Source organism: Panulirus ornatus, chromosome 3 (assembly GCF_036320965.1).
Source record: "Panulirus ornatus isolate Po-2019 chromosome 3, ASM3632096v1, whole genome shotgun sequence".
Classification (NCBI taxonomy): domain Eukaryota; kingdom Metazoa; phylum Arthropoda; class Malacostraca; order Decapoda; family Palinuridae; genus Panulirus; species Panulirus ornatus.
The window spans coordinates 53,678,359-53,695,118 of record NC_092226.1 but is presented as its reverse complement, the minus strand read 5'-3'; the positions used below and the strand labels follow the sequence as shown (position 1 = coordinate 53,695,118).

General features: G+C 41.2%; 1 protein-coding gene across 4 annotated transcripts in view; it reads left to right on the top strand.

Moving 5' to 3' along the window:
• The window catches only part of LOC139762734 (rho-related protein racB-like), an 82,335-nt gene that overhangs the window by 52,428 nt on the left and 13,147 nt on the right, over positions 1-16,760 (top strand). For all 4 annotated transcript variants that reach the window (XM_071687797.1, XM_071687817.1, XM_071687808.1 and 1 more), the window contains one exon: positions 14,218-14,364. In XM_071687797.1, coding sequence (XP_071543898.1) covers positions 14,218-14,364 — 147 coding nt within the window. The remainder of the gene's footprint in view (positions 1-14,217; positions 14,365-16,760) is intronic.

The following is a 16,760-nucleotide window of genomic DNA, read 5'->3' as shown; positions in this document are numbered from 1 at the left end:
TTATTCATTCCCGTCGCCACCCCACTCAATATATTCTTAATACCTTCCACAGAGCATCTCTATCAACTCTATCATATGCCTTCTATAGATCCATAAATGTTGGATACAAATCCATTTCCTTTTCTAAGTATGTTTCACATACTTTCTTCAAAGCAAACACCTGATTAACACACCCTCTACCACTTCTGAAGCCACACTGCTCTTCCCCAATCTGATGCGTTGTACATGCCTTCACCCTCTCAATCAATACCCTCCCATATAATTTACCAAGAATACTCAACAAACTTATACCTCTGTAATTTGAGCACTCATCCTTATCCCCTTTGCCTTTGTACAATGGCACTATGCAAGCATTCCTGCAGATCTTATGCACCTCACCATGAGTCATACATACATTACATAACCTTACCTACCAGTCAACAACACAGTCACACCTTTTACAATAAATTCCCCTGCAATACCATCCAAGCCCGCTGCCTTGCCGGCTTTCATCTCCCGCAAAGCTTTTACTACCTCTTCTCTCTTTACCAAATCATTCTCCCTAACCCTCTCACTTTGCACACCACCTCGACCAAAACACCCTATATCTGCCACTCTATCATCAAACACATTCAACAAACCTTCAAGATACTCACTCCATCTCCTTCTCATATCACCACAACTTGTTATCACCTCCCCATTAGCCCCCTTCAGTGATGTTCCCATCTATTCCCTTGCCTTACGCACTCTATTTACCTCCTTCCAAAACATCTTTTTGTTCTCCCTAAGATTTATTGATACTCTCTCACCCCAACTCTCATTTGCCTTCTTTGTCACCTCTTGCACCTTTCTCTTGACCTCCTTCCCGTTTCTTTTATACATATCCCAGTCATTTGCATTTTTTCCCTGCAAAAATCGTCCAAATGCCTCTCTCTTTTCTTTTACTAATAATCTTACTTCTTCATCCCACCACTCACTACCCTTTCTAATCTATCCACCTCTCACGCGTCTCCTGCCGCAAGCATCTTTTGCACAAGCCATCACTGCTTCCCTAAATACATCCCATTCCTCCCCCACTCCCCTTACGACCTTTGTTCTCACCTTTTTCCATTCAGTACTCAGTCTCTCCTGGTACTTCCTCACACAAGTCTTCTTCCCAAGCTCACTTACTCTTACCACTCTCACCCTAACATTCTCTCTTCTGAAAACCTCCACAAATCTTCACCTTCGCCTCCACAAGATAATGATCAGACATCCCTCCAGTTGCACCTCTCAACACATTAACATCCAAAAGTCTCTCTTCCCCGCGTCTATCGATTATCACGTAATCCAATAACGCTCTCTGGCCATCTCTCCTACTTACGTACGTATACATATGTATATCTCTTTTTAAACCAGGTATTCCCAATCACCAGTCTTTTTCAGCACATAAATCTACAAGCTCTTCACCATTTCCATTCACAACACTGAACATCCCATGTACACCCATTATTCCCTCAACTGCCACATTACTCACCTTTGCATTCAAATCACCCATCACTATAACCCGGTCTCGTGTATCAAAACTACTAACACACTCACTCAGCTGTTCCTAAAATCTCGCCTCTCATGATCTTTCTTCTCATGCCCGGGTGCATATGCACCAATAATCACCCATCTCTCTCCATCAACTTTCAGTTTTACCCATATCAATCTAGAGTTTACTTTTTTACACTTATCACATACTCCCACCACTCCTGTTACAAGAGTAGTGCTACCCCTTCCAATGCTCTTGTCCTCTCACTAACCCCTGACTTTACTCCCAAGACATTCCCAAACCACTTTTCCCCTTTACCCTTGAGCTTCGTTTCACTAAGATCCAAAACATCCAGGTTCCTTTCCTCAAACATACTACCTGTCTCTCCTTTTTTCTCATCTTGGTTACATCCACACACATTTAGACACCCCAATCTAAGCCTTCAAGGAGGATAAGCACTCCCTGCGTGACTCTTTCTTCTGTTTACCAGTTTAGAAAGATAGAAATACAAGGAGGGGAGGGTTTCTAGCCCCCGGCTCCCGTCCCCTTTAGTCGCCTTCAACGACACGTGAGGAATGCGTGGGAAGTAATTTTTCTCCCATATCCCCAGGGATATCGAGGGTCAAAAAGCTTCTCGATGTATCGTCTGACTGTCGCGTCGATTATTGTCTTCGTCTTCTTCTTCTTCTGTCTGTCTCTGAATATCTGATTGCATGAATGCTTGCGATTTAGGATTATATATACATATATATATATATATATATATATATATGTATATATATATATATATATATATATATATATATATATTTTTTTTTTTTTTTTTTTTTTAATTTTCCAAAAGAAGGAACAGAGAAGAGGTCCAGGTGAGGATATTCCCTCAAAGGTCCAGTCCTCTGTTCTTAACGCTACCTCGCTATCGCGGGAAATAGCGAATAGTATAAGAAAAAAAAAAAAAATATATATATATATATATATATATATATATATATATATATATATATATATATATATATATATATATATATATATATTATCCCTAGGGATAGGGGAGAAAGAATACTTCCCACGTATCCCCTGCGTGTCGTAGAAGGCGACTAAAAGGGAAGGGAGCGGGGGGCTGGAAATCCTCCCCTCTCTTTTTTTTTTTTTTAATTTTCCAAAAGAAGGAACGGAGAAAGGGGCCAGGTGAGGATATTCCCTGAAAGGCCCAGTCCTCTGTTCTTAATGCTACCGCGCTAACGCGGGAAATGGCAAATAGTTTGAAAGAAAGATATATATATATATATATATATATATATATATATATATATATATATATATATATATATATATATATATATATATATTTTTTTTTTTTTTTTTTTTATACCTCCACGCTGTCTCCCGCGGTTGCGAGGTAGCGCAAGGAAACAGACGAAAGAAATGGCCCAACCCCCCCCATACACATGTACATACACACGTCCACACACGCAAATATACATACCTACACAGCTTTCCATGGTTTACCCCGGACGCTTCACATGCCTTGATTCAATCCACTGACAGCACGTCAACCCCTGTATACCACATCGCTCCAATTCACTCTATTCCTTGCCCTCCTTTCACCCTCCTGCATGTTCAGGCCCCGATCACACAAAATCCTTTTCACTCCATCTTTCCACCTCCAATTTGGTCTCCCTCTTCTCCTCGTTCCCTCCACCTCCGACACATATATCCTCTTGGTCAATCTTTCCTCACTCATTCTCTCCATGTGCCCAAACCATTTCAAAACACCCTCTTCTGCTCTCTCAACCACGCTTTTTTTATTTCCACACATCTCTCTTACCCTTACGTTACTTACTCGATCAAACCACCTCACACCACACATTGTCCTCAAACATCTCATTTCCAGCACATCCATCCTCCTGCGCACAACTCTATCCATAGCCCACGCCTCGCAACCATACAACATTGTTGGAACCACTATTCCTTCAAACATACCCATTTTTGCTTTCCGAGATAATGTTCTCGACTTCCACACATTTTTCAAGGCTCCCAAAATTTTCGCCCCCTCCCCCACCCTATGATCCACTTCCGCTTCCATGGTTCCATCCGCTGACAGATCCACTCCCAGATATCTAAAACACTTCACTTCCTCCAGTTTTTCTCCATTCAAACTCACCTCCCAATTGACTTGACCCTCAACCCTACTGTACCTAATAACCTTGCTCTTATTCACATTTACTCTTAACTTTCTTCTTCCACACACTTTACCAAACTCCGTCACCAGCTTCTGCAGTTTCTCACATGAATCCGCCACCAGCGCTGTATCATCAGCGAACAACAACTGACTCACTTCCCAAGCTCTCTCATCCCCAACAGACTTCATACTTGCCCCTCTTTCCAAGACTCTTGCATTTACCTCCCTAACAACCCCATCCATAAACAAATTAAACAACCATGGAGACATCACACACCCCTGCCGCAAACCTACATTCACTGAGAATGTTGGTAAGGTTATTTAATGTATGTATGACTCATGGTGAGGTGCCTGAGGATTGGCGGAATGCGTGCATAGTGCCATTGTACAAAGGCAAAGGGGATAAGAGTGAGTGCTCAAATTACAGTTGAGTATTACAAATTGTTGAGTATTCCTGGTAAATTATATGGGAGGGTATTGATTGAGAGGGTGAAGGCAGGTACAGAGCATCAGATTGGGGAAGAGCAGCATGATTTCAGAAGTGGTAGAGGATGTGTGGATCAGGTGTTTGCTTTGAAGAATGTATGTGAGAAATACTTAGAAAAGCAAATGGATTTGTATGTAGCATTTATGGATCTGGAGAAGGCATATGATAGAGTTGATAGAGATGCTCTGTGGAAGGTATTAAGAATATATGGTGTGGGAGGCAAGTTGTTAGAAGCAGTGAAAAGTTTTTATCGAGGATGTAAGGCATGTGTACGTGTAGGAATATATATATATATATATATATATATATATATATATATATATATATATATATATATATATATATATATATATACATATATATATATATATATTCAAACTATTCGCCATTTCCCGCATTAGCGAGGTAGCGTTAAGAACAGAGGACTGGGCCTTTGAGGGAATATCCTCACCTGGCCCCCTTCTCTGTTCCTTCTTTTCGAAAAATTAAAAAGAATAGAGAGGTGAGGATTTCCAGCACCCCCGCTCCCTCTCCTTTTAGTTGCCTTCTACGACACGCAGGGGATACGTGGGAAGTATTCTTTCTCCCCTATCCCCAGGGATAATATATGTATATGTACCTGGATGTTTTGGCTCTGAGTGAAACGAAGCTCAAGGGTAAAGGGGAAGAGTGGTTTGGGAATGTCTTGGGAGTAAAGTCAGGGGTTAGTGAGAGGACAAGAGCAAGGGAAGGAGTAGCAGTACTCCTGAAACAGGAGTTGTGGGAGTATGTAATAGAATGCAAGAAAGTAAATTCTCAATTAATATGGGTAAAACTGAAAGTTGATGGAGAGAGATGGGTGATTATTGGTGCATATGCACCTGGGCATGAGAAGAAAGATCATGAGAGGCAAATGTTTTGGGAGCAGCTGAATGAGTGTGTTAGTGGTTTTGATGCACGAGACCGGGTTATAGTGATGGGTGATTTGAATGCAAAGGTGAGTAATGTGGCAGTTGAGGGAATAATTGGTATACATGGGGTGTTCAGTGTTGTAAATGGAAATGGTGAAGAGCTTGTAGATTTATGTGCTGAAAAAGGACTGGTGATTGGGAATACCTGGTTTAAAAAGCGAGATATACATAAGTATACGTATGTAAGTAGGAGAGATGGCCAGAGAGCGTTATTGGATTACGAGTTAATTGACAGGCGCGCGAAAGAGAGACTTTTGGATGTTAATGTGCTGAGAGGTGCAACTGGAGGGATGTCTGATCATTATCTTGTGGAGGCTAAGGTGAAGATTTGTATGGGTTTTCAGAAAAGAAGAGTGAATGTTGGGGTGAAGAGGGTGGTGAGAGTAAGTGAGCTTGGGAAGGACACTTGTGTGAGGAAGTAACAGGAGAGACTGAGTACGGAATGGAAAAAGGTGAGAAGAATGGAAGTAAGGGGAGGGGGGGAGGAATGGGATGTATTTAGGGAATCAGTGATGGATTGCGCAAAAGGTGCTTGTGGCATGAGAAGACTGGGAGGTGGGTTGATTAGAAAGGGTAGTGAGTGGTGGGATGAAGAAGTAAGATTATTAGTAAAAGAGAAGAGAGAGGCATTTGGACGATTTTTGCAGGGAAAAAATGCAATTGAGTGGGAGATGTATAAAAGAAAGAGACAAGAGGTCAAGAGAAAGGTGCAAGAGCTGAAAAAGAGCGCAAATGAGAGTTGGGGTGAGAGAGTATCATTAAATTTTAGGGAGAATAAAAATATGTTCTAGAAGGAGGTAAATAAAGTGCGTAAGATAAGGGAGCAAATGGAAACTTCAGTGAAGGGCGCTAATGGGGAGGTGATAACAAGTAGTGGTGATGTGAGAAGGAGATGGAGTGAGTATTTTGAAGGTTTGTTGAATGTGTTTGATGATAGAGTGGCAGATATAGGGTGTTTTGGTCGAGGTGGTGTGCAAAGTGAGAGGTTTAGGGAAAATGATTTGGTAAACAGAGAAGAGGTAGTAAAAGCTTTGCGGAAGATGAAAGCCGGCAAGGCAGCAGGTTTGGATGGTATTGCAGTGGAATTTATTAAAAAAGGGGGTGACTGTATTGTTGACTGGTTAGTAAGGTTATTTAATGTATGTATGACTCATGGTGAGGTGCCTGAGGATTGGCGGAATGCGTGCATAGTGCCATTGTACAAAGGCAAAGGGGATAAGAGTGAGTGCTCAAATTACAGAGGTATAAGTTTGTTGAGTATTCCTGGGAAATTGCATGGGGGGGAGGGGTATTGATTGAGAGGGTGAGGGCATGTACAGAGCATCAGATTGGGGAAGAGCAGTGTGGTTTCACAAGTGGTAGAGGATGTGTGGATCAGGTGTTTGCTTTGAAGAATGCATGTGAGAAATTCTTGGAAGAACAGATGAATTTGTATGTAAGTATTGGATCTGGAGAGGGCATATGATACGGTTGATAGAGATGCTTTGTAGAAGGTCTTAAGAGTATATGGTGTAGGAGGTAAGTTGCTAGAAGCAGCAAAAAGTTTTTACGAAGGATGTAAGGCATGTGTACGAGTAAGAAAAGGAGAGTGACTGGTTACCAGTGAAGATGTCTGCGGCAGGGGTGCGTGATTATTTACTTTGTTTATGGATGGGGTGGTTGGGGAAGTAAATGCAAGAGTTTTGGAGAGGGCGAGAATGCAGTCTGTTGGGGATGAGAGGGCCTGGGAAGTGAGTCAGTTGTTGTTCGCCGTTGAATAAGCTCTAGAAGTGGCTGATTCCAGTGAAAAACTGCAGTTAACTATTGAGTCTGGAAAAGCGTGTGGAAAGAGAAAGTTGAGAGTAAATGTGAATAAGAGGAACGTTATTAGGTTCAGTAGGGTTAAGGAACAGGTTAGTTGGGATATAAGTTTGAATGGAGAAAAATTGGAGGAAGTAAAGTATTCTAGATATCTGGGAAAGCACTTAGCAGAGAAAGGAACCATGGAAGCGGAAGTGAGTCATAAGATAGGGGAGGGGAGGAATTTTCTGGGAGAAATGCAGATTGTGTGGAAGGAGAAAACTTTCTCTCAGAAAGCAAAAATGGGTATTCTTGAAGAAATAGTAGTTTCAAGAATGTTGTATGGTTGCGAGGCATAGATATAGATAGGGTTGTACGGAGGAGGGTGAATGTGTTGGAAAGTAGATTTTATGAGGACTCACATCGAGTAAGTAATGAAAGAGTAAGAGAAATGTGTGGAAATGGAAAGAGTGTGGTTGAGAGAGCAGAAGAGGGTGTGTTGAAATGGTTTGGACATATGAAGAGAATGAGTGAGGAAAGATTGAAAAAAGAGGATATATTTGTCAGAGGTGGAGGAACAAGGAGAAGCGAAAACCAAATTGGAGGTGAAAGGGTGGAATGAAAAAGATTTGAGCGGCTGGGGCCTGAACAAAGCATAGGGTGAAAGGGGCAAGGAATAGAGTGAATTGGAAACGATTGGAATACGGGGTGACATGTTGTCGATGAAATAAACCAGGGCAGTGAAACGTCCGGGATAAGCCAAATAAATGTCTATGGGGCTACATATTGAGTGTAAACCAATGCAGCTTTTCCTTTTTTTCTGTTTTGCTGTTTTGCCTTTAGCAACAATAATACTATAAAGAATATCTTAATCAGGAATTCACCAGAAAATTCTCTTGGATGCATCTATAAAGTGCCTTGTGGAAACTGATCAATTCTATGTTGGTCAGACTGGTAAGGACCTTTCTGTTAGACTTAAGCAACATGAATATAGTATAAGAACGGGACAAGAACCAAATGCCTTCTTTAATCACGTTAAAAACTATGATCATTGTATTGACTGGAGTAACGCCATCTCAGTTATTAACTCTAACTCTATTACCAAGAGAAATATCATTGAATCTTCTATTATTAAATACACAAAGAATTATAATCTTAATATTAGTGATGGTCTATACAAATTAGATATAGCTTTAATGTTGATAAAATTTGTAAAATGATAAGTTTATGAACGCTCGTTGTATGTTTTGGACAATCACATGTTTACCAAATGACGTCATAGTTTCCTCTCTTCGATGTATATCAACTGACTGTTATATTTCTCTCTTGTGTCTCCCCTGATGATGTGATTATTACACGAAAGTGCACTTGGGAACTTTTCGTGTTTCATTTTCCCAATGGACTCATAGGAATATATATATATATATATATATATATATATATATATATATATATATATATATATATATATATATATATATATATATATATATATATATATATATATATATATATATATATATATATATATATATATATATATATATATATATATATATATATATATATATATATATATATATATATATATATATATATATATATATATATATATTTATATATATATATATATATATATATATATATATATATATATATATATATATATATATATATATATATATATATAAATATATATATATTTTTTTTTTTTTTTTTTTTTTTTATACTTTGTCGCTATCCCTGGGGATAGGGGAGAAAGAATACTTCCCACGTATTCCCTGCGTGTCGTAGAAGGCGACTAAAAGGGAAGGGAGCGGGGGGCTGGAAATCCTCCCCTTTTGTTTTTTGTTTTTTTTTCCAAAGAAGGAACAGAGAAGGGGGCCAGATGAGGATATTCCCTCAAAGGCCCAGTCCTCTGTTCTTAACGCTACCTTGCTAATGCGGGAAATGGCGAATAGTATGAAAGAAAGATATATATATATATATATATATATATATATATATATATATATATATATATATATATATATATATATATATATATATATATATATATATATATATATATGCATATATATATATATATATATATATATATATATATATATATATATATATATATATATATATATATATATATATATATATATATATATATATATATATATGTGTGTGTACGTGTAGGAAGAGAGGAAAGTGATTGGTTCTCAGTGAATGTAGGTTTGCGGCAGGGGTGTGTGATGTCTCCATGGTTGTTTAATTTGTTTATGGATGGGGTTGTTAGGGAGGTGAATGCAAGAGTTTTGGAAAGAGGGGCAAGTATGAAGTCTGTTGGGGATGAGAGAGCTTGGGAAGTGAGTCAGTTGTTGTTCGCTGATGATACAGCGCTGGTGGCTGATTCATGTGAGAAACTGCAGAAGCTGGTGACTGAGTTTGGTAAAGTGTGTGAAAGAAGAAAGTTAAGAGTAAATGTGAATAAGAGCAAGGTTATTAGGTACAGTAGGGTTGAGGGTCAAGTCAATTGGGAGGTGAGTTTGAATGGAGAAAAACTGGAGGAAGTGAAGTGTTTTAGATATCTGGGAGTGGATCTGGCAGCGGATGGAAACATGGAAGCGGAAGTGGATCATAGGGTGGGGGAGGGGGCGAAAATTCTGGGAGCCTTGAAGAATGTGTGGAAGTCGAGAACATTATCTCGGAAAGCAAAATGGGTATGTTTGAAGGAATAGTGGTTCCAACAATGTTGTATGGTTGCGAGGCGTGGACTATGGATAGAGTTGTGCGCAGGAGGATGGATGTGCTGGAAATGAGATGTTTGAGGACAATGTGTGGTGTGAGGTGGTTTGATCGAGTAAGTAACGTAAGGGTAAGAGAGATGTGTGGAAATAAAAAGAGCGTGGTTGAGAGAGCAGAAGAGGGTGTTTTGAAATGGTTTGGGCACATGGAGAGAATGAGTGAGGAAAGATTGACCAAGAGGATATATGTGTCGGAGGTGGAGGGAACGAGGAGAAGTGGGAGACCAAATTGGAGGTGGAAAGATGGAGTGAAAAAGATTTTGTGTGATCGGAGCCTGAACATGCAGGAGGGTGAAAGGAGGGCAAGGAATAGAGTGAATTGGATCGATGTGGTATACCGGGGTTGACGTGCTGTCAGTGGATTGAATCAGGGCATGTGAAGCGTCTGGGGTAAACCATGAAAAGTTGTGTGGGGCCTGGATGTGGAAAGGGAGCTGTGGTTTCGGGCATTATTGCGTGGCAGCTAGAGACTGAGTGTGAACGAATGGGGCCTTTGTTGTCTTTTCCTAGTGCTACCTCGTACACATGAGGGGGGAGGGGGATGGTATTCCATGTGTGGTGAGGTGGCGATGGGAGTGAATGGGGGCAGACAGTGTGAATTGTGTGCATGGGTATATATGTATGTGTCTGTGTATGTATATATATGTGTACATTGAGATGGATAGGTATGTATATTTGCGTGTGTGGACGTGTGTGTGTATACATTGTGTATGGGGGTGTGTTGGGCCATTTCTTTCGTCTGTTTCCTTGCGCTACCTCGCAAACGCGGGAGACAGCGACAAAACAAAATAAAAAATAAAAATATATATATATATATATATATATATATATATATATATATATATATATATATATATATATATATATATATATATATATATATATATATGTATATATATATATATTTTTTTATTTTATATATATATATATATATATATATATATATATATATATATATATATATATATATATATATATATATATATATATATATATATATATATATCTTTTCTTTCATACTATTCGCCATTTCCCGCGATAGCGAGGTAGCGTTAAGAACAGAGGACTGGGTCTTTGAGCGAATATCCTCACCTGGCCCCCTTCTCTGTTCCTTCTTTTGGAAGGAACATTTAGTTATATATTTTTATCTATCTACTCATTTTGCTTTGTCACTGTCTCCCGCGTTAGCGAGGCAGCGCAAGGAAACAGACGAAAGAATGGCCCAACCCATCCACATACACATGTATATGCATACACGTCCACACACGCAAATATACATACCTACACATCTCAACGCATACATATATATATATATATATATATATATATATATATATATATATATATATATATATATATATATATATATATATATATATATATATATATATATATATATATATATATATATATATATATATATATATATAAATATATATATATATATATATATATATATATATATATATATATATACATATATACCCATGCACATAATTCATACTGTCTGCCTTTATCAATTCCCATCGCCACCCCGCCACACATGAAATAACAACCCCCTGCCCCCTCATGTGTGCGAGGTAGCACTAGGAAAAGACAACAAAGGCCGCATTCGTTCGCACTCAGTCTCTAGCTGTCATGTAATAATGCACCGAAACCACATCTCCCTTTCCACATCCAGGCCCCACAGAACTTTCCCTGGTTTACACCAGACGCTTCACATACCGTGGTTCAATCCATTGACAGCACGTCGACCCCGGTATACCACATCGATCCAATTCACTCTACTCCTTGCACGCCTTTCATCCTCTTGCATGTTCAGGGCCCGATAACTCAAAATCCTTTTCACTCCATCTTTCGACCCCCAATTTGGTCTCCCACTTCTCCTCGTTTCCTCCACCTCTGATACATATATCCTCTTGGTCAAACTTTCCCCACTCATTCTCTCCACGTGACCAAACCATTTCAAAACACCCTCTTCTGCTCTCTCAACTACACTCTTTTTATTACCACACATCTCTCTTACCCTATCATTACTTCTTGATCTAACCACCTCACACCACATATTGTCCTCAAACATTTCATTTCCAGCACATCCACCCTACTCCGCACAACCCTATCTATAGCCCACGCCTCGCAACCATATAACATTGTTGGAACCACTATTCCTTCAAACAAACCCATTTCTGCTCTCCAAGATAATGTTCTTGCCTTCCATACATTCTTTAACGCTCCCAGAACTTTGGCCTCCACCCCCACACTGTGACTCACTTCAGCTTCCATGGTTCCTTCCGCTGCCAAATCCACTCCCAGATATCTAAAACACTTTACTTCCTCCAGTTTTTCTCCATTCAAACTTACCTACCAATTGACTTGACCCTCGACCCTACTGTACCTGATAACCTTGCTCTTACTCACATTTACTCTCAGCTTTCTTCTTTCACACTCTTTACCAAACTCAGTCACCAGCTTCTGCAGTTTCTCACCCGAATCAGCCACCAGCGCTGTATCATCAGCGAACAACAAGTGACTCACTTCCCAAGACCTCTCATCCCCAACAGACTGCATACTTGCCCATCTCTCCAAAACTCTTCCATTCACCTCCTTAACAACCCCATCCATAAACAAATCAAACAACCATGGAGACATTACGCACCCCTGCCGCAAACCTACATACACTGAGAACCAATCACTTTCCTTTCTTCCTACTCGTACACATGCCTTATATCCTCGATAAAAACTTTTCACTGCTTCTAAAACTTGTCTCCCATACCATATATTCTTAATACCTTCCACAGAGCATCTCTACAACTCTATCATATGCCTTCACCAGATACATAAATGGTACATACAAATCCATTTGCTTTTCTAAGTATTTCTCACATACATTCTTCAAAGCAAACACCTGATCCACACATCCTCTACCACTTCTGAAACCACACTGCTCTTCCCCAATCTGATGCTTTGTACATGCCTTCATGATCTCAATCAATACCCTCCCATATGATTTAACAGGAATACTCAACAAACTTATACTTCTCTAATTTGAGCACTCCCCTTTATCCTCTTTGCCTTTTTACATTGGCACTATACATGCATTCCGCCAATCCTCAGGCATCTCACCATGAGTCATACAGACATTAGATATCCTTACCAACCAGTCAACAACACAGTCACCCCCTTTTTTAATACATTCCACTGCAATACCATCCAAACCCGCTGCCTTACCATCCTTCATCTTCCTCAAAGCTTTTACTACCTCTTCTCTGTCTACCAAATCATTCTCCCTAATCCTCTCACTTCGCACCTCGACCAAAACACCCAATATCTGCCACTCTATCATCTAACACATTCAACAAACCTTCAAAATACTCACTCCGTCTCCTTGTCACATCACCACTATTTGTTATCACCTCCCCATTAGCCCCCTTCACCGATGTTCCCATTTGTTCTCTTGTCTCACGCACTTTAATTATCTCCTTCCAAAGCATTTTATCCTCCCTAAAATCTAATGATACTCTCTCACACCAACTCTCATTTGCCCCCTTTTTCACCTCTTGCACCTTTCTCTTGTTCTCCTACCTCTTTCTTTTATACATCTCGCATTCATTTCCACTATTTCCCTGCAAAAATCACCCAAATGCCTCTCTCTTGTCTTTCACCAATAATCTTACTCCTTCATCCCACTACTCACTACCCTTTCTAATCTGCCCACCTCCCACGCTTCTCATGCCACAAGCTTCTTTTTGCGCAAGCTGTCACTGCTTCCCTAAACTCATCCCATTCCTCCCCCACTCCCCTTACGTCCTTTGTTCTCACCTTTCTCCATTCTGCACTCAGTCTCTCCTGGTACTTCCTCACACAAGTCTCCTTCCCAAGCTCACTTACTCTCACCACTCTCTTCACCCCAACATTTTCTCTTTTTTTCTGAAAGCCTCTACATATCTTCACCTTCACCTCCAAAAGATAATGATCAGGCATCCCTCCACTTGCAGCTCTCAGCACATGAACATCCAAAAGTCTGTCTTTCACGCGCATATCAATTGACAAGTAATCCAATAACGCTTTTTGACCATCTATCCTACTTCCATACGTATACTTATGTATACTTATGTATATTTGCAAGCACACTCTGCCTTCATTTCCCATGTGCACTACCATGAGTTACGCACAACCTTACGAACGGTAAAATCCTTGAGCGCACTCTCGACCTTCGAAGACAATCACCTGATCTGTAAGAATTAGGTCAGAGGTCAGACTATCATAGAAAAGGACCGCATCACTGTGCCCAAGGGTCGTGCCGTCGTCCTCAAGAGGCGATAGGCTGAAATCGTTCAACGATAGAGATTTATATTTCAGCATATTTCATCATGAACGGACAGTGACATACATACGCAGAACACATTTCTAACTTTTAATTGAACTAAAGCTAGACTTCATTCATCATCATATTATTTATGCCAAAATCTTATGTGTGACTGAAAACAACTATCTTCTTCAATTACAAGTGATCGTTTACACCTGAACAGGGCACTTTCCCCATGGAGTACCAACCAACCGTCTTTGAGAGCTATATAGAGTGTAGCCGAAATGATAACAAAGACGTCATCGTACACTTCGTGGACACCGCCGGCCAGGAAATGTATGGTCGTCTGCGTTCACTCTGTTACACTGAGGTAAAGGACTCGTTCGTGTACCCTCCTTCACTGGGGAAAGTGTCTTTGGTCCATCTAAGCTCCTTCACTGGGGTAGTGTCTCTGGTTTGTCCACTTTCCTTCATTAGATTAAGTGTCTCTGGTTCGTCTACCCTACTTAACTGAGGAAAATATCTTTGGTTCGTCCCCCTCCTTCACTGGGGTAAATGTCTCTGGTTCGTCCACCGTCCTTCACTGGGATACATGTCTCTAGTTCGTCCACCCTCCTTCACTGGGATTAGTGTCTGGTTCGCCCACCTTCCTTCACTGGGAAAAGTGTCTCTGGTTCGTCTACCCTCCTTCACGGGGATAAGTGTCTCTGGATCGTACACTCTTCTTCACTGAGGTAAGTGTCTCTGGTTCGTCCACTCTCCTTTACTGGGATAAATGTCTCTAGTTCGTCCACCGTCCTTCACTGGGGTAAGTGTCTGGTTCGCCCATCTTCCTTCACAGGGAAAAGTGTCTCTGGTTCGTCTACCCTCCTTCACTGGGATAAGTGTCTCTGGATCGTTCACTCTTCTTCACTAGGGTAAGTATCTCTGATTCGTCCACCCTCCTTCACAAGGGTAAGTTGGTTCTACCACCTTCTTTCACTAAGAAAAGTGTCTCTGGTTCGTCTACCCTCCTTCACTGGGATAAGTGTCTCTGGTTCGTCCACACTCCTACACTGGATTAGGTGTCTCGTTCGTCCATCATCCTTTATTGGGGTAAGGGTCTCGTTCGTCTACCCTCCTTCACTGGGGTAAGTGTATCTGGTCCGTCCACCCTCCTTCACTTGGGATAAGTGTCATTGTTTCGTCCATCTTCCTTCACTGGGATGTCTCTGGTTCGTCCACCCTACTTAACTGGAGAAAATGTCTTTGGTTCGTCCCCTCCTTCACTGAGGTAAATGTCTCACCAAGGTAAGTCTCTAGTTCGTCTACCCTTCTACACAGAGAAAAGTGCCTCTGGTTCGTTTACCCTCCTTCATTGGGATAAGTGTCTCTGGTTCTTCCACACTCCTTCACTGGGTTGTGTCTCGTTCGTCCACCATCCTTCATTGGGGTTAGGGTCTCGTTCGTGTACCCTCCTTCACTGGGGTAAGTGTATCTGGTCCGTCCACCCTCCTTCACTTGGGATAAGTGTCATTGTTTCGTCCATCTTCCTTCACTGGGATGTCTCTGGTTCGTCCACCCTACTTAACTGGAGAAAATGTCTTTGGTTCGTCCCCTCCTTCACTGAGGTAAATGTCTCACCAAGGTAAGTCTCTAGTTCGTCTACCCTTCTACACAGAGAAAAGTGCCTTTGGTTCGTTTACCCTCCTTCATTGGGATAAGTGTCTCTGGCTCGTCCACCCCTCTTCACTGGGATAAGTCTCTGGTTCATCTAACCTCCTTCACTGGGGTAAGTGTCTCTGGTTTGTCCACTTTCCTTCAGTAGAGTAAGTGTCCTTGTTCGTCCACCCTACTTAACTGGGTAAAATATCTCCTTCACTGGGGTAAGTGTCTTCGGTTCGTCCACACGTCCTTCACTGGATTACGTGTCTCTGGTTCGTCCATCCTCCTTCACCGGGTAAGTGTCTCTGGTTCGTCCACTTTCCTTCACTGGGGAAAGTGTCTGGTTCGTCCACCCTCATACACTGGGTAAGTGTCTCTGGTTCGTCCACCCTCATACACTGGGTAAGTGTCTCTGGTTCGTCCACCCTCCTTCACTGGGGTAAGTGTCTACTTCGTCCACCCTCATACACTGGGAAATGCGTCTGTTTCGTCTACTGTCTTTCACTGTGAAAAGTGTCTGTTTCGTCCACTCTCCTTCAATGGGATAAGTGTCTATGGTTCGTCTACCCGCCTTCACTGGGGTAAGTGTCTCTGGTCCGTTCACTCTCCTTCACTGGGGTAAGTGTCTCTCGTTCGTCCACCCTCCTTTACTGGGATAAGTGTCTGTAGTTCGTTGAAAAACTCCTTCACAGCGGTAAGTGTCTCTGGTTCGTCCACTTTCCTTTACTGGGAAAAGTGTCTCTGGTACGTCTACCCTCCTTCACTGGGATAAGTGTCTCTGGTTCGTCCACACTCCTTCACTGGGTTAAGTGTCTCGTTCGTCCACCATCCTTCATTAAGGTAAGGGTCTCGTTTGTGCACCCTCCATTATTGGGGTAAGTGTATCTGGTCCGTCCATCCTCCTTCACTGGGGGTAAGTGTCATTGTTTCGTCCACCCTCCTTCATTGGGATAAGCGTCTCTGGTTCGTCCACCTTCATACACTGGGTAAGTGTCTCTGGTTCGTCCACCCTCCTTCACTGGGGTAAGTGTCTGATTCGTCTACCCTCATGCACTGTGTACAAGCGTCTCTGGTTCGTCCACCCTCCTTCACTGGAGTAAGTGTTTGGTTAGTCCCCCCTCA